This window comes from Brachyistius frenatus, unplaced genomic scaffold, assembly GCF_029030835.1.
Source record: "Brachyistius frenatus isolate BFR_SWC_R1_liver_20210118 unplaced genomic scaffold, ASM2903083v1 Contig_189, whole genome shotgun sequence".
NCBI lineage: Eukaryota > Metazoa > Chordata > Actinopteri > Embiotocidae > Brachyistius > Brachyistius frenatus.
Window position 1 is genome coordinate 534464 of NW_027210788.1, and position 18063 is coordinate 552526.

The 18063-nt window shown below is 45.6% G+C and overlaps 1 protein-coding gene across 4 annotated transcripts in view; it reads right to left on the bottom strand.

The window, feature by feature from the left end:
• Positions 1-109: 109 nt before the first annotated feature.
• The window catches only part of LOC138632603 (spectrin beta chain, non-erythrocytic 4), a 69830-nt gene continuing 51876 nt past the window's right edge, over positions 110-18063 (bottom strand). For 3 of the 4 annotated variants that reach the window (XM_069718304.1, XM_069718306.1, XM_069718307.1), the window contains 17 exons: positions 17328-17552; positions 16498-16587; positions 16078-16356; positions 15694-15824; positions 14882-15086; positions 14401-14646; positions 13988-14122; positions 13265-13509; positions 12925-13063; positions 12514-12598; positions 12227-12423; positions 11010-12049; positions 10867-10927; positions 10420-10676; positions 7057-7227; positions 6403-6445; positions 110-6245 (listed from right to left, as the gene is read on the bottom strand). In XM_069718304.1, coding sequence (XP_069574405.1) covers positions 5916-6245; positions 6403-6445; positions 7057-7227; positions 10420-10676; positions 10867-10927; positions 11010-12049; positions 12227-12423; positions 12514-12598; positions 12925-13063; positions 13265-13509; positions 13988-14122; positions 14401-14646; positions 14882-15086; positions 15694-15824; positions 16078-16356; positions 16498-16587; positions 17328-17552 — 3879 coding nt within the window. In that variant the 3' untranslated portion in view covers positions 110-5915. The remainder of the gene's footprint in view (positions 6246-6402; positions 6446-7056; positions 7228-10419; positions 10677-10866; positions 10928-11009; positions 12050-12226; positions 12424-12513; positions 12599-12924; positions 13064-13264; positions 13510-13987; positions 14123-14400; positions 14647-14881; positions 15087-15693; positions 15825-16077; positions 16357-16497; positions 16588-17327; positions 17553-18063) is intronic. The other variant, XM_069718305.1, reaches the window with a different exon arrangement.

Genomic DNA, 18063 nt, shown 5'->3' on the forward strand with positions numbered 1-18063 from the left:
GCTTGAATCTGCTTGATGCACATGAAGTTTTGATTTTGTTTTTTCCAGCAGAAAAGTGAGTTTTGTTTTTTTATTAAATTTATTTTTTGGGGGAGGGGGATTCCCCCCCCCCCCTTTTGTTCAGTGGAGACAGACAGGAAATGTGATGAAATGCAGGGAAAGGCAGCAGGGCAATGACATGCAGTGAAGGTCCAGCTGGCTGGCAATAAAATTGTGGAGTCTCTTCTGATGCACCCCAATAACTCAGCTTTCCTGGTCCCCCCTGAAAAGTGAGTTCAAGCGTAAGCTGATGTCTGGAGAAAAAGAAAACGCTAAAAATGATTCACTGCAACTATTTGTCGCAGGTCTTTGTAGTTGCTCGAGTTGTCTCAAGATGAGAGGATGACGTCTGAATAATCCTGATGGTTTAAAAGTCAAAGTTACACTTTTCAAAGCAGAAATGCCAAACAGATATGGAGCACGAGTTTATTGGCTTCAATGTGACTGAATCAAAAAAAAAAAAAAAATCAAAAAAAAAATATTGTGCTTTCTTTTAGTGCAATAAACCATTTCCATGTCCTCAAAAAGTCCCCAAAATATTCAGAGCACGGCATGTGGTCCACATACAACACAGAAAGATGTTATACTGCAAATGTTATCTTATTATTATTTACTACAAACAGCTTTATGGGAAACTGATAATAAACCTGTTTTTTGTTGTTTTGCTTTGTTTTTTATTAAATAGGATCCTTTTTTATACTGCAGCATTTATACACAACACCCATCCAAGAAAAGAGCCAAGCGTATTCAAAATCAAAACTGAAGTTCAACCTCGGGGATACTGAATGAATGAAGTGCATGTGTTGTTAAATTTAACCGCCCTGATTGTCCTCAGAAACACATAAACAAAGGTTATCTATAAAAAATAAAAAGTAATTTTCAGTGTCTTCAGAGCCCTTTTTAAAGTCTAAATATTCCTTATAATTTCACATTCCAGGCAGTGTGTGTGTGTGTGTGTGTGTGTGTGTGTGTGTGTGTGTGTGTGTGTGTGTGTGTGTGTGTGTGTGTGTGTGTGTGTGTGTGTGTGTGTGTGTGTGTGTGTGTGCGCAATCTATGAATTTGGGCTGAAATAACAATTATTTCCATTATTCATTGTTCTCTTGGTTATTTTTCCCCCCAATTAAACGGTGAATAATTTGGACTCCAAAAAGTTTAGTAAACAATGACTCCTCATCACAAATTTATGGCGCTCAAGATGACGCAATGTTTTATCTGACGAACTGGTCACGAAGATATGAAGTTTAAAAAGAAAAAAAAAAACAGCAAAATGTCACATAATGACATAAACAATTAAAAACTAAATTTGTTTCAGCTGACTGTTTTAGTTCTAGCTGGGATTTCCTCTGGGGATCATGAAAACTCGTCTGGATGTGACGCCGCCCCCCCTCCTCCCCCCTCCACACCACTGACCATCAGGCCTCAGCTCTGCAACAGGCCACCGTCCTTAGTGCAAAGAAAGAGTTGCATAAAGTCTCATTGCTACCATGAACATCATCATCATCATCATCATCATCATCATCATCATCATCATCATCAACAACAAGGTGAATCCCTGAACACACCCTTCGACCATCCTCATGAATTACACTCCGTATTACTGCATACTACTGAGCAGTTTTGGTGTACGAGATGAAACACGTCAGTCCGAGAGCTGACGTGTGTTTATGTTAGCGGCTGAATGGCATCACAAACAAAAACAAAAACAAAAATCCCAAGCGGTGTTTCCGTCCGCTTCGGTGGAAACAAACACGTTTAACTGAACGTTCCTGGTTTGGCGTTTCGATTTTACCGTCGTTTGATCTACAAAGTTGTCGTCACGAAAGCAGGATGAGAAACACCGACGCAAACGAAGGTTCATTACATTCATCTCCAGTGAGAAAATAAAAACACCGACTATAAACACATTAAAGACAAACCAAAAGGTATTTTTTATTGGTCATTTCATCTCAGCTGACAGACTGAGGCTGATGTGATCAGAAACAGCGCAGACACACAGACAGACAGACAGACAGGCAGACAGACAGGCAGGGCGCCTCATCCAAACCCTCCCCAAACAAAATCTCCACATTTCTTTGAACCTTCAGTCGGTCGTGATGTCAACCATGTCGCTGGGTTCGTTGCACCCCGCTCGTTCTGTCCTGTGTGTCTCAATAGCCACAACATGTGTTGGTTTATTATGCTGTTAGATTCATAATCCGTCAGCAGCAGGACGGTTTTCTCTGTCACTTTTATACATGGAAGTTTAGCTCATTCAAAAAAAGTCACTTCTTTTTAACTCTTGACTGTGTTTGCTGTGTCCAACATGCATGTAAATGATTGCATTGATCTGGCATTCACACCTAATTCAGATGCATAAAAATTGTGATCGAAAAAAGATAAAAAGAAAATTACAAGTTTTCCAGACATGTTTCATATGATGAACACAAACGGGACCAACAGGGTCAGGAGAAAATTTAAAATCCTGAAGTGAAAACCTTAAAAAACCTGAAACAGCCAGATGTCATAGGTGTTAGCTGGTAACTGTATTATTACAAGCTTAAAAAGATAAAGTTTACCTGGTAAATACAGATATCTGAAAAATGATGAGTGGGCTCTGTGGCCTTGAAAATGAATTGATCGAACTAATCGATCATAAGGGAACAAGTAAACTTCAGCATTTAAAGTCCAACTGAAATCTCGTCAACTCATTTCTGTTTGCAGTCAAAAATAATTTCTGTGTTTTTTCATTGAAAGAAATAAGAAATAAAAATGTCTCTTGGAGTGACATGCGTTTGAATGGCTGGCAGGTTATCTCTGTTACCGGCAGCAGAATGAAGGAGCGAGTTTGCTTTGGAGAGCGAGCTCTGTGAAGCTGCACTTCAGTCACAATCTCGAAGATCGGTTTTGTTCTCTTTGGCGGCCCCTGTGGCGATAAGCTGTAACTGCAGGTTATTATTATTATTTTTTTTTTGTATTTATTTTTTTTAGACTTCGCTTCCCAGAGTTACGAACGGTGTTGCCTGTTGTGACGTCGGTCGGTTGGCAGTTGAAGAGCGAGTATGTTGCGTTAGCTCCGCCCACCGCGTCACTAACTGTTCGCTGCTTTTGATTTTTCTCGGGAATGTCGCCACAGACACGACGCTCGTTCAGTCCGTAATACTGCACATGCAAAGGCTCTCGGAGATTAAGACGGAGACTTGGCAGACATCTATTTAACTGAAAACTGTCGAGATGATCACCTTTAAAAAGGAGGTGGAGAAACCAACCAATCTTCACCTTCTTTGTCCTTTTTTTTTTTTAATATTAAAACTGGAAAACCCGCAATAAAGCAGAAATCTTGCCGTTTTTGGACAAACCGCCATTTTACTATTTTGTAGGGAGGAGCGAGAGAGAGAGAGAGAGAGAGAGAAGTGCATCTGATTGGGGAACCTGAGGACACTAAGCCCCGCCCACCTACAGCAGAAACCTGACTGCAACCTCAGGCCTGTCAATCAAACAGACACACCAAGAAACACTGCTTTAATTACGCAGCGAATTTCAGTTGGACTTTAACTAAAAGAATCAAAAACAGCCGAACTGCAGCGAACGAGGTTTCCACACAGCAGCGATGTTGAAACAGCGTTCGTACTTGAAAAGGATGTTAAACGCTTTCCGACCAGCTTTCAACTCGTCTCTGCACCTACCGGAGCAGGGAACTTAGTTTGTGACAGTTCATGTTTCCCAGTTGTTTATGGCTTTGTTGTGTTGTTTACAGAAAAATAAAATAATAATGTTGACGTGTGGATGCCGAGTCAGTGGGCCGCAAAGACAAGCGGGTTTTTTTTTTTTCTTTTCTTTTTTTTTAGACGAGTGATTTCTCTCCAAGCGAAAACATGCAATCTGACAACTTACAGTTGAAACCACTTCTCAAATATTTGGTCAGCCTGAAATCCCGACTCTCACTGGTGCGTCACTCTCACACGTACTCATTTATTAATTCACTCATTTCTGTTTCACACTCTCTAACATGTTTATAACCTTCGACCTTTTAAACCTGATGAGTTAGGTTAGGAGTTGCGTGTGTGTGTGTGTGTGTGTGTGTGTGTGTGTGTGTGTGTGTGTGTGTGTGTGTGTGTGTGTGTGTGTGTAGATCTGTGTTGTGAACCGGACGTTAACTAAACGACTGAGGTGGCATCTGGGGGGACAAACATATGAACATGTGTGAAGCACACGGTAAGCACACACCAACGTAAATAACCTGAGAGCTATGGAGACCCTGGGAGAGCAGCAGCACACGCACACGCACACGCACACGCACAAGATTGTTTGAGTTCTGTATAAAAACGGATGAAACACATTTGTGTGAATGAATCAAAGAGAATAGCCGACGTGTAGTTCGATGTTGTGAGAGAATAAAAGAGCAGATGAAGCCTGTTTTCAGCCCCGAAGGCCTCATTCATCAAAAACAGGATTTTGAGCAGATTTTGTGCTTATGACCAAAAGCCAAACATGTAATTTATGGACAACTGATGTGGACGGTAAAAAGCAGCTTACAAGCAAATTTGAGCAGATTTTTGTTCGAGATATCAGGATGTAAATCTTTGCCTGTACAGTTACACAAAATATGAATGCTCAGATTTTTTTAATTTTTTTTTTGCTTATGAATTTGTTAATTAAAGAAAAAAAAACAACTAAACAATATTTTAATGAATGAGGCCCCTGGGAACCAGAGTTTGAATCTCTTCTGAACACGTCTGTCTGTACCTTAATAAAGTGGGAGCCCAAACTGTCCTGTATTGTTTATGCAACAGGTTCAACACATTTTGACTTCAGCGTCCTGCAGACATCTTCACTAGAAGAATCTGTAATCCTAAATAAATTCGACACAAATGAAGGGACGCTGCTTAGTTTCCTTATTGTGAGAAGTTTTCAACATTAAATGGGATGAAATTTCTAGAAAATATCAGTAATCTGTGATATTTCTAAGATTTTAGGCCTTTAAATGCTATTTCTAATAATTTGTTTTGCTTTTTTAAAAAATTATTATTATTATTATTATTATTATTATTATTCTTAAGAAGTTTTTGAAGTTCATCTCTCCGGTCACCCGTCTACTCCTCTTTTGTCTGAAACCATCCGCCTTCCTGGGATCAGCACCGAACTGAAGATGTTCATCAGTCCTCCCGATGAATGCGTCAGTACCGTTTGTATATCGAACTAAAACCGCTTTCACGTCCACGTTTTCTTCGCGGCTCGACCTCGAGACAGAACGGATAAACTGGATAAAACAGGTTTAAAAAAAAAAATGTAAAAAAAAAAAAATCCATGTTTGTCTGTAAAAGATTTTGGCATAATTTCATTCTCTTTCGATTTTCCAAGGACTAATAAGACATAGTGTAGGATGTCTTGACTTACAGACAGACGGATAGATACAGTAGATAGGACAGACAGACAGGAAATACATAGATACAGCTCATCTCATAGAAAAAACAAACATGGAACAGTATGAGCTACGTTTTATCGCACTACCAGCAATCGGTAACAGCCTTTTCGACGTAACGTGGTGCGTGTCCCGTCTCTCTCGCGCGTTATCGCTGCAGCACGAAACTCCGCCCTCTGCAGTTCTCTGAAGCGGCCACCAGGGGGGGAGGAAGGTGGGGGGGCGTCAGTGGCTCTGTGTGTTCTCACAGAGACACAAGAGAGAAGGAGAGGGAGAGGAGAGAGAGAGAAATCAAACCGTCCTGTCCGTCCTATGGGTGAGCCCGGGTCAATCCTTTCTTTTTCCATCCAAACGCAGCTGCTTTGTTGACTGCGTTGGAGGTGGAGAGGAGGAAGGGGGCGTGTCACTACCAGTCTACGGCCCCGCCTCCCGTTCCGGAGTTCATACGCTTCAAATCCCGACCGATCCGTCACCGGGCTTACTTTTTCTTACTGGACTTTTCCGAGCGCTTCGCGTCCGACTTCCCGCCCCGATCTGACCTCTCTGACCGCTCGCCTCTCTCCCTCTCCTTCTCCTTCTCCTTGTCCTGCTCCCTCTCTTTCTCCCTCTCTTTGTCTGCGCGCTCGATTCGCTCGGCCCGGTCCGAGCGCTCGCCGCCTCGCTCTGACCTGTTGTCCGCCTTGCTGCCGTCGCGGCGCGTGCCCTCGTCGGTGGATGAGGTAGTTGGTTGGGGCTGACCCCATTTGGCAATCTCCTCGTGCTCCGAAATGCTGGCGGTGATGTTGTTCACCCAAGCTTTGAGGTCCTCCTGTAGTGGGAGAGGAGGTGGGAGGTGGGAGGGGGGCAGATATCAGCTGATTAGACATGCACTGATAATGGTTGTTACTATTTTGGATGTATTTTGGACTCGTCTGAGCGGTGAAGAGATATTTCAAGATTGTGATGAGAAACAGAAAAAGCTTCACCTCATCTTTTGCATGAAACAGAAACTCGCTGCCGTCCTTCGTTCTGCGATGAGAAGAGATGAATGTTACTTCCAGTGTTGTGCAAAAACACCCAGCGGATAACATAGTTTTATGAAATGAACTCTATGGTATATTTTATTTATATTTATATCTTTTTCTTCACCAAATGGACCAACAGCCTACTGATACCTGCAGACACAAGATATATAAATATCACATACAATCTCTCCCAAGTTATAAAACCAAGTTGTCACAAATTTAATATCATTACTGGTTACAAACGTTTATATAAACAGCCTTTAAAATATGTTTCTGTGATTAAAAATCTAAATATGAACTGTCCTTGTGTTGTTGATTCCAGAAGCTGGCTAGAAGGGATTATAACTGCATCCACAAGTCAGTACGACTTTGACAGCTCTTTCAAAGGTCAATTAGAAAGTGTTGCTGTTTGTGGTTCATGTAAATTTATGAGTTAAAGATCACAAAAGTCAAAATCGATGTGATTTGGATTTTGGCACATTTTAGCGTCACTGGTGCCCTAAAAAGTGAAAACCGATGTTAAAAGAAGGCAAAAAAACAACAACCACAAATTAGATTTTGAACCCAAGTCTGCACAAAACCGAAGTAAATATGGGCACGGAAACAGCTCCTCACTTGAGCGTGAAGACGTTCTTCTTCTTCTTGTAACCGTTGGTGACGTCGCAGTGGCAGTGGGAGAGGTTGAGCAGCGGCTCGTTGTTGTAGGGCGTGCCGATGTTCTTGGCGTCCTTGTAGAAACCCATCTCCCCTTTGTTCAGCACGCAGTACAGATTGACCCATGACCTGCTGTGGTGCGGGGGAAGGGAGAGTGGAGGAGGAGGAGGAGGAGGGGGAGGAGGGACAGGTGGAAGGGAGGAGCACGGGGGGGGGAGGTGGTGGTTGGGGGAGGCAAGGGGGGAGGGAGGAGATGGGGGGGAGTCAGGGAGAGCTGCAGAGTCACTGTCGCTAAGCTAACACCTCACTCACCTGACCAGAGCAGACAGGTAGGTAGGCGGGATGGACCAGCCCCAAGAAGGGAGGAGGAAACACACTGCCGAACAAACACAGACCGACGGACGGACGGACGGACAGACGCACAGACGGAGGAGGTGGGTGGGTGGGGTGGTGGTGGTGGTGGGGGGGGGGGGGTGGAGGGACCGGGGGAGGGAGGCTACACACACCTTCTGTGTTTCTGTCTGAGGATTATATATCACTTACCTTGGAGGAGACAGGAAGAGCAGCACCGAAGGAGGGAGGAGAAAAGAGAGGGGGGGGGGGAGGTTGGTTAAATGCTATTTTTTTTTTTTTTTTAATCAACAAAACAACTTTAAAGTCTCATCATGCTTCTTTTCCCCTCCGTGAGTGTGTTTACATGCACACGGCATTCCAGTTAATCACTAACATCAGAATATACAGTCGTGGGCAAAAGTTTTAGGCACTTTTAAATGTTTTTCAAAACTCAAACGTTGCAGGAAAAGTCATAAAAATACTACGTTCAGTCCTGCAACAGTCCAACAGAGGCCTGATCTACACGAAGAGACAACGAGACACCTACTAATGTGTGTTTTAGATTTAAAGGCAAAGAGTTTAAATTCGTTAATAAATCTAAATACATAATCAAACATGACTTTTTAGTGCCTCAAACATTTGCACAGTGCTGTAGGTTTTTATTCAGAGGGAGCTGTCTGTGTGCAGCTTAATATCCTGATTTCAAATACATCTGTGAGCTAACAATAGATACAGACTGTCAGAGAACAAAGGTGCATGTGATAAGATGTCTACACGGCTAAAGATAACATTACAATCTAATATAGTTACATTTAAAGGTGGATTAAGTGACATTAAGGGAAATTAAGCCTTTTTTTTTTAAACTCCCGGTGTGTAAGAGTCACATCATTTAAATCAACATGAAGAAATATTGCTCTTCAGTTTGTTTACTCGCTGTTTTACTTTAACAACAATGAGCCTTTGCAGCATCATCTTAAACTCGAACGCTCTGTATTTCTGTCAGAAAGGCTTTTTATAAAGTCCTTTTCACGCTGCATAGTTTTTAGATAGATGGATGGATGACACCTACCTGTTTTTTTCCCCACCCCTCCACTACATCACTTACACAGTGATTCATCGAGGTGCCATCACACCGTCTGACATATCTTAAAGTGGACATCATACAGCGAGCTAACAGGCGTCATAAGTCTTATATTATATTATATTATATTATATTATATTATATTATATTATATTATATTATATTATGAATTAGTCTGGTTAGTCTTTGATTTTTTTTGATTAGATAAAGTGTTCAGACAATCCTTTACAGTATCAGATGTCAGTTTATCTCAAGACTATTGAACAGAACATGTTTCAGCTTTTAGAAACAGCCGATAAGATATCTTTAATTAACGAGAAATAACGCTGCAACCCAAAAGTGATGCGATCTGTCGTTCACGTCGTCGACGAGATAAATAAGAGTAGACAACGTTCACATGCACCGTATCCTAGCACATGGTTTACCCTGAGTAACACCAGAATATTAATGTGCACATCAACTTGAGTGTCTCGTCAGGTAGAGATGTAACAGAGACGGGTTGAATCTCAACCCTTCCTTCCACGTGGGCTGACCGTGTCCTCTCCGTGTCCTCTCCGTGTCCTCTCCGTCTCAGCGTGAAGAGCACACGGTCGGCCCAACCAGGAGCGGTTCGGAGATTCACACGCGTCCACATGTTAAGCCATTCGGGGGATTATGCTTTACCTTTGCCATGTACATTACAGGGCATGTACATACGACACACACATCCATTGCCTTTGAGTGGGCGCGTGAGTGGGACTCATCCACAGCTGGGAGGGGGGAGGGAGGGATGAGCTTTTAGCTGTGCGTGGTCAGCCCAGCCACCAGAGGGCAGTGCAGGGAGAGACTTTTGAAGCTGGTGTCTCTCAGGAGGAAGCAGGGTGGTCATCTGTGGAGGGCAGGTCGTGTGTGTGTGCGTGTGTGTGTGTGTGTTGTGTGTGTGTGTGTGTGTGTGTGTGTGTGTGTGTGTGTGTGTGTGTGTGTGGTTAAGTGACCAGCAGCATTCATCAGCCAGCCAGCCAGTCTGCTAGCGAGCCAACCACCTCGGCTGTGTTTTTGTGTGTGTTTTGTTCTGATGGCCCGTGTTCGATCAGGAGGCATCCTAAGCATCATGCACGGAGTTTTCACATGCCGTGAGATTTCTGAGGGCTGCTCTTCTAATTCATGTAACTCTCTCGTCTGCATGTTTTTTCACACTAATAATCAGCGATGACGTACATCAGAGATCCAGAAGTGTTTCTCGGTGCCGCTCGTAATTCAAAAGTCTAAATGTTTCCATTTCTGCATGCTTGTGCCTACAATTAAGTAACCGCTTAAATACCAGAGAAAACACTGAAAAACAGCTGCTCGACACGTCAACAATACAGCGAGGTAGTTTGAACAATTATAACGATGGATTACGATGAATCAATATGACCTCCCCTCAGTACAAATCATCAATCTGCCTCTTACGGCTCCACTGCAGCCTTATGAAAACAACTCTATTGTTTTTGACAGCGCCGACAGCAGGTAACGAATATCGCTCCAAATTCGGACATATTGCTCGTTCATTTCAAAACTTGATCGATTTCTGCCGACTACAGGAAACAGTTGAAAGCTGAGCTGAGTGTCGGCCTGCGATCACGTGTCTGTCGTGCACCTGTTCGACATGTCAGACGCAGTGTCAGCGGGGTGGGTGAGCTCAGCATGCTAAAGTCATGCCCCGTCATCGTCGTCGCTCGGAGGAGTGAGTTGGGGAGGGGCGGTGATGTCATGGGACGCGGACGGAAGCGTTCGGTGCTCCGAGAGAGGTCGATAAGAACCGTCCCGAGGTACCAAACTGTAAGCGGAAAAGTCTGATTCCCATGACACCAGCGTCCGTCCTCCTTCCCGATGACCCCTGTTCTGGACCTCCAGTGGAAATGACTCCCATCGTGACCCTGACCACCCACCTGTTGGTGCTCTTCTTCAGGGTCTCGATGTCCAGCTTGCGGAACAGGAAGCCCTCGTGGTGCGCGGTGTGTGTCGGCGGCTGCGGGACCGCCGGGCTGCTCTGGGCCGGGGCGGACCGGGACCGCCGCGTGGTCTCTCCCGCCTCTTTGGGTCGCGGTCGGCGTCGCGGTTTGGGTCTGTCCCGAGCGCGAGGCCGTTCGGGGCGGGAAATCTTCTCCGGTACACCGTTTGGAAGGCGGGGCACCTCGCCGCGGGCCTGTGGGCGGGAAGGGGGAGGAGTCAGAAGTCATTTGGTTCCTATATTAAACTTATCTACCACTATTATCCAATTCACAAACAACATATGCTCAATCAGGTTCCCTCTGTTTAGGTAGATACTACGTCTTGAGCTGAAAACGTTCGGCCAGTGAGCGACAGAATATAAAACAAACACTAAACCTCCCGACCTGTGCGGCTTCTCTCTCTTGCAGCTGCTCCACGATCTCTAACAGGGTGGATCTCTTTTCTCTGCGGAGGACAGAATCACATCGGGAATTCACATGAAAAGATGACAGTAAAAATAATCCAACAGACCCCTCGGCGCACTCACCCTCCTCCCGAGCGCCTGTCCGAGTGCTCCTTCCCGGTGTCGTGCTCGCTGGACTCCTGTCTGTCCAGCCGGTGTCTGTCCCTCTCTCTCCGCCGGCCCTCGTGGCTCCCGTGTCCCTCCTGTTCGCTGGACGTCTGCCTCTCCAGCGTCCGTCTCTCCCGCCTCCCGGCCTGTTCCCTCCACACCTCCGGAGGCAGCTCGTCCCTGCGTGCCTGGATCAGCTGCTCGCTGGACAGCTGCCGTTCTATCCGGTGGTCCCGGTGGTAGGCGTGCGTCTGGCCCTGCGGCTCGGCGTGGCCCAGCGGGTCGGTCCTGGATCCCCGAGACCCTCTGGTGGGCTCGCTGTGCAGACGCTCCCGCCCCGGCTCCTGAAGCACCACCTCGGCCATCACCGCCACCTCTGCTCTCTCTGTCCCTATCTCTCCCATCATGATGTCTCTCTCCCTCCCCCGCTCCCTCTCCCTGGCTTTCTCCAGCCGGCTGGCCACGAGCAGCGGCGTCACAGCATCGTCTAAGTGTTTGATTTTGGCTTGCCGTAGGTACGGGGACGATTTCCCCTCCAGTTCCCTCGCAGCCTGCGCCGGATGCAGGTGACTCATCACCTGTACTACCTGCTCTCTTGCTGTGCCGGCACTTTCTCGCGCCTGGTTGGCTGAGACTAGCATGGCCGCCGTGGCAATGGACGCAATCGAGGAAGGAGCGGGTTGGCCCAGTCCCGCAGCCACACCCACCACGCCGCCGTGCCGGGCCTCCAGGGTCTGGCGGTAACTGGAGCCGTTCATCACAGGAGTGTAGTTGGCGACCGTCGACCCCAGCCGGCGAGCCACGGACGACGGAGAGGGTGTCGGGGTGGCAGGCGAGGGAGAGGGAGGAGAGCTGGCTTCATTCTGCTCATAGATGGTCTTTCTCATGACGGGGGAGATCGGGAGGCGGGGGAGGGTGGATGGACTCTGTGAGGCATCTTGGGGGTCCAGGAAGACTTTACGACCCAGCAGAGGGGTCGGGGGCAGTTTGCTCTGCTCGGCTTTCATCTTTTCTACCTGCGGGAAGAAAAAAATACAGAAGCGGCTTTACAATCAACCTTCGAGACTACGAAGTGAATTGTGTTGAATAGTGAATGGAAATTCATCCACGTGGGGGAAAACCTCAGCTCTTACTTACAACTGATAATAGCTGGATAGTGGCGGTATTTACACAATAGTGATGATGAAGATTACCGTGGTGAGCCGTCGCAGGGAGCTGAATCGCTCTTCCCAGGTGGCGGCAGCTTTGCGGAAGGCTTCGTGTCGGCGAATCAACTGCTCCACCTCGTCGACGCTCCCGCCCAGCTCCTTGCTGTTGATGAACGGCTCCTGAGCGGTCAGCCACGCCTCCGCCACCACCGCCTCCTGGGCAAACTGGTGCACCTCCAACACTGACGGCGGGACAGCAGAAATAAAGATTCACCTCTTACTTCCGTCTCTACCGGCTGTTTGAAAGAGTTTAGGCCTGTGTGTGCGCTCACATTGCTGCAGGAACTCCCAGTGCTTGTCCCACTTCTCAGACAGCTCATGCTGCTTCGCCATAACCTTGTCCAGCTTCTCCTTGATCTAAGAATCCCAATCAGCAACATCAGAATGACAACATCACACGTCTGGTAAGTTTTCTGCTGATAAATCTGGTGTTTCACGTTAAAAAAAAAACTTTTAAGTCAATTAAATCCTTCTCAAAAAGTTTTTTTTTTTAAAAGAATGATTTCAAAATTCATAACCCTTTAAGGTTTTTCGAAGCCCGAGATCAATAGTTTATATTATGGATTTTTAATTGGAAAAGTTTAATTGGTAATATTATTATTACAACGCAGTGATCCGATTAAAATTTTATTTTTCAAGTTTTGAGTAAAGTTTAAAATCGTCACCATATTTCCTCATCTCACCTCTTCAGCTGCAGGGTTTCTAGCAGCCAGCAGGGTTTTTCCCATCTCGATACACTCCAGGCTGCTGCGGCTGCGAGCCTCCACTTCGCTCTTCAGACTCTGGTGATAGTTCATCAGCACTTCTACCGAGGACACGTCCCTGCAGGAACCACAGAGCACACGTTACACCGGATTAGAACAAAACGCCTCTCAGTCGTTGGTGAAATACAACACTACTTGAAGCGTCAAATTTGGAATATCAATCATTTTCAACAAATCGAACGTAATTCAAAGTACTTTACAAGCAATCAAAATGCAGGATGTTAAGACGTTAAGGTCGGCCCAGATTGCGTGGAGATACCTGGGCTTCTCTCCTGTCCCTATCTGACAGATGATGGAGTCCATCCACATGATCTGATCTCGGACCATGCTGAAGAACCTCAGCTTGTCCGTCTCGGTGGTGATCTGCACTCGGCACTCCTCGCAGGACGTCAGCAGCTCCTTCCAGCATTGCATCACTTCGTGCTCCCGGCACGCGATGGCTTCGGCCTTCTCGCCGGCGTACACCGTCCTGAGCTGGGCCGCGCTCTCCTGCAGCTGACGCACCTGACGGAGTAGGAAAGGAAGAACAAAATTAATTAAAAAGAAATACAAAAAAATGGAGGAGAAAGTTTGTTTTTCCAAATGACGCACACAACACAGCTGCCCTGACAGTCCGGGCCAAATGGTACAGGCTCTGTCACCAGAGTTGACACAGAGCAGCTGCGGTTTTGCATCATTCTTCAGCAAAATGTACTGTTGGTGTTCCCCAGGTGCACGGCAGAGACTACGTTAAGCAAAATAAATGCTGCGTAAGAAGGTAATTTGGCCAAGAAAATGTCAGACTCGCAACTAAATAAAGATTTGACTATCAGTTGAATTTAAGGAAAATAATAGCAATTTAATTAAACTCGGAGGCTTTTATGAGCAGAAAAAAAGATGAATTATCAGTATACCAGAAATTTGGTCCACATGAATTGGGGATTTAGTCTTTACTGGGTCAGGACGGTTTCCAGGCCGTGTGCTCAGGTGCGTGTTGCCGTACCTGAGTGACGAGCAGCTGTATGTCCTGTTCGAAGCTGTGCAGGAGTCTCTGCAGGGTGCTGGTGTTGGCAGTGCTGCCCTGCCGAGCACGAACCTCCGGCAGCCGTCGATGTTTGTCCTCAATCTGGAATAAAACCTGAAAAACAGAACGTAAGGCGGTGCAGGAGTTTTCCATATGGACAGTGTGTGGGACTCTTTTTGTATTTTCATGGACTGTTTTTAAGTTTAAAAACTCTCTTCTGTGGTTTCAGGAAAGTTTATAAAATGTGTAGCTCTGATGTTTCTTTTTTAAATAATACCAACTTCATCATATCTGTATCGTACAAAATTCATCTGCTCCTAATCAGAACTCCTTTCTCATATCTGTGTGGTTTTGCAGTTTACGGTCTCAGCCCTGTTCCTCATGTGTCGTACCTCTCTGCAGTCGGAGAAGAACTTGTGCAGCTGGTGTGAGGCGGCGAGCATCTGCGCGCGGGTCTCCATGAGCTCCAGCAGGTCGGCCCAGGCCTCGTTCACCCCGTCCTTCCACTCGGCGATGGTGGCCGCCTCCGAGTGGCCGTAGTCGATGAGCTCGTCCACCATCTGATTGACGGCCGTCACTCGTTCCTGCCCCACGCCGCCCGTCTCCGACGCAAACTCTGTAAACTTCTCCTGGAGGACCTGCGGCGGTGGAAGTAACCCAGAGAAAAGACTTTAGTTTAATAAATGAACGTCTATTATTCTGCAAAAAGTAAATAAAACTACGTGTTTTAAATTGGTACATTTACTGTCCTATCAATGGACATAAATTGATGTCATAATCAAATGAGACCAGAGTTGTTATTTTAATTTCAAATAAAAATGTTTTTCTTCAATCTATTATTCATCTGCACACGCCATCTGCTAACACACTTACAGTAACGTGCTCAAAGTCTTGACCCAGTTCAGGCGAGCTGGCGACCACCTCCCTCTGAGCGATCCACTGCTCCAGCTCGTCCACCTCCCTGTTGAGCTGGTAGAGCCAGTACTGCTGCTCCAGGCGGCTCTTCCTCTCCTCCACCAGGTCCTTCAGAGAAACGTACAGACGGTCGATCTGGGACTGCCGCTTGCTGATCTGCTCGCTGTGGAAGAAAACAGTGTCGGGTCAAGTAGAGAAAAACCTTCAGCTTCAGTTTCCTCCAACAGGTCGGCAGATGACGGACGGAAGGAGGATGTGGGCATTCGTGCTGCATTTGAAACCTGCACATACAATCTTTATGGATTAACACGCCACAAATACTTAATATGAATATATGAATATTTGCTAGACTGCAAAATTCAAAAGGAAAAAACCTTGAAGTTCTTCTGTACCATTTGCCATCATCCTAAATTTAGAATTGAAAGAGCGATTCCTTTTAAATTCAATATTATTTTTGTCCTAAAAAGCTAAAACAACCCGTGACCAATGCTAGGTGACAAAGTTAAATGATTTTAATTCTGAAAACTGCTCGGCTGTTGCTGCAGTTAAAGAAACCAATAAGACTCCACATTTGTCTTCGAAAGGTCAAACATGAAATAAAAAACGGCCTGTGATAAAATAACTTTTCTTAAAGTTTTAATTTGACGAGTGGATTTTGAAATAAAAAATAAATAAATAAAAAAAACATTCGAATGTGGTCATTATGCTGAAAATTAAATGCATTTCTGTAGTTGCGATGGCCGACAGATCGTGTGTGTTTCCATGCTCACCACTCCGGATGCCCCATCTCCAGCAGCTGGCGACACTGCTGCGACAGCAGGCCGATGGTCTCGGCGTAGTCCTCGATGGTCTGCTCCAGGACCAAGTGTTTCTTCAGCAGCTGCAGCGTGCTGGGCTCGTCCTGGTGGGAGGAGGAAACAACACGCGTTACACTATAAAAACAGCACACAAACACAGCACAAGTTCTCAGTCCTGATCCAGCGTGGATTAGACGCTGAGATTAGGACCCAACATAATGAGATAAATATCACATACGTGCTTTTAAGTTCATTCTTTCCTTGATGATAAGAGAGTGATTCAAAAAAAAGAAGACAAGGAGCACTTTATTGGCTGTTTTGTTTGTTTTTTGTATATTTTCCGACAAATGAATTCACCTTCCCCTTCTCCTCGTTCATCATGTGCAGCTCCTGCTCGCTCAGCCAGGCCTCAACCTCGGCGGTGTCGAAGTAGTACTGCTGGGCCTGGTACATGGCGTCCAGGACCAGCTGCCTCCTCTCGGTCTCGGCCCAGAGCAGAGCCCACAGCTGGGCCAGCTGGTCGTGGCCGGCCCTGACGCAGTCGGCCTCGTGGCTGCGTATGGAGGCGATGATCCCGGCCCGCTCCAGGACGTCTTCGATTCTGCTCCGGTGGCCCTGCAGCTCCCTCTGTAGCGTCTGACGGGGATAACAGGAGAGAGCAGGTTACTGCTTAGACGTGTAAAACAGAACAATGATGAGAAGATTTCACTGGTGAATGAATTTAGGGGCTTGAACATGACGTCGATTTCTTTGTGACTTGACCTGTGATTTTCTCACCTGGTTCTTCTTCATGAGCTGCTGGACAGCCTGCAGAGTCGAGCCGTGCTCCTGAGACGTGGCCATCGGGAGGCGTTCCTGGACCCACAACTACGAGCACAACAGTGTGATACACAGCAGGAGGTGAATGTTTGTACACTTCACATCCATACTTCATATGGTTTATGTGAATGTTTCTTTATGTTAAATTTAACAGATTAAATAAAAACCTGTTGAGTCCCACATGCATTTCTGGGCATATTTAGCCTCAAATAAAGAAAAATATATATATATTTTTTAATCTACATGAAAAGTGTAATACAAATTTGTAATTTTTTAGAGAAATATTTTCAAGGATATATGTTTTTGGAGCATTTTTGTCTTTATTTTTACAGCACAAAAGAGTTAGAGGCAGGGAAGTTGGGGAGGGAATAATTACAGTCAGGCTGGAATCAAAAACGAGGACTGGTGCTAAAACATCCGGCCAATTTACAACCAAGAATATCTGATAGTCTGAGCAGCATGTTTGTTTTTCTTGATTCATGTCAAAATGTTCAACTTATAGGTGGAATCTAATTCAATTGTGGATAATTCAAAGGAATCTTTAAGAGAATTTGGATGCATCTTGACTTAGTGTCACTTAAAACATTTAAGTTGTTTTTTTTCTTCACAATCATTTGTACAGTCTCCAAACGAGCAAGAACATGGCACTCTGAAGATACGGGGCAATGTTAAATACATCAAGCGTTCAGGCTGTAACAGGACAGTTTACTGCTCTTTGAAGGCTCCCTGTTTCCTTTGCAGTGAGTTTAGGTGTGTTTGTGTTCTTGGCTTATTTCCACTCAACTCACGATCTCATCCTCCAGGTCTCGACCGACTTGATGAACTTCCTTCGACGCCAGCAGGATGCGCCGTCTCTCCTTCAGCGGCTCGATCAGACGCACCATCCTGGCCTCCACGACGGCCTGTCTCCCGGCAACCGTCCCCTTGATCTGCGTCTGCTGCGGGATGGAGGCTGACTGCACCTGGAGCTGCCCCACCTCCATGTACCACTCCTCCATCTGGGTCTCCATGGTCTGAGGATTAGGAGGAGGAGGGGGAGCGGGAGGGTGGAGGGTGGAGGGTGGAGGAAGGTGGGCGTGGGGCGCATTGAGTATTAGTTATTAAAATAGACAGGAGAAAGCGATTGAGGCAGGTGAGGGGAAGCAAGAGTAAACTGGGAGGAGTTGAATAAGAAATACGTTATCACGGGAGAGAAGATAAAAATGGCATGAGTGAGATGAAAAGACAGAAATGCATAAATGAGTAGTTTGACATGATTTGTTTTTGTTGTTGTTGTTTGAGGTTTTTTTCCTGCGCAAACATTTTTACATCGAAGTTAGAAATAAAAAATTATCGATTTTTTTTTTTTAAACTTACCTTGAGAATATAATCAAATACAGAATAAAAATTAATGAATGTGTTTTTTGTAGCGTCTGAAATACGACATTTATGGTACGGAAAGATCACAACAGAAATAATAACTTAAATAAACAACTGGATCAATAAAATTCATCATTTCCCAATTCAGTTCAATGAAATGTCTTC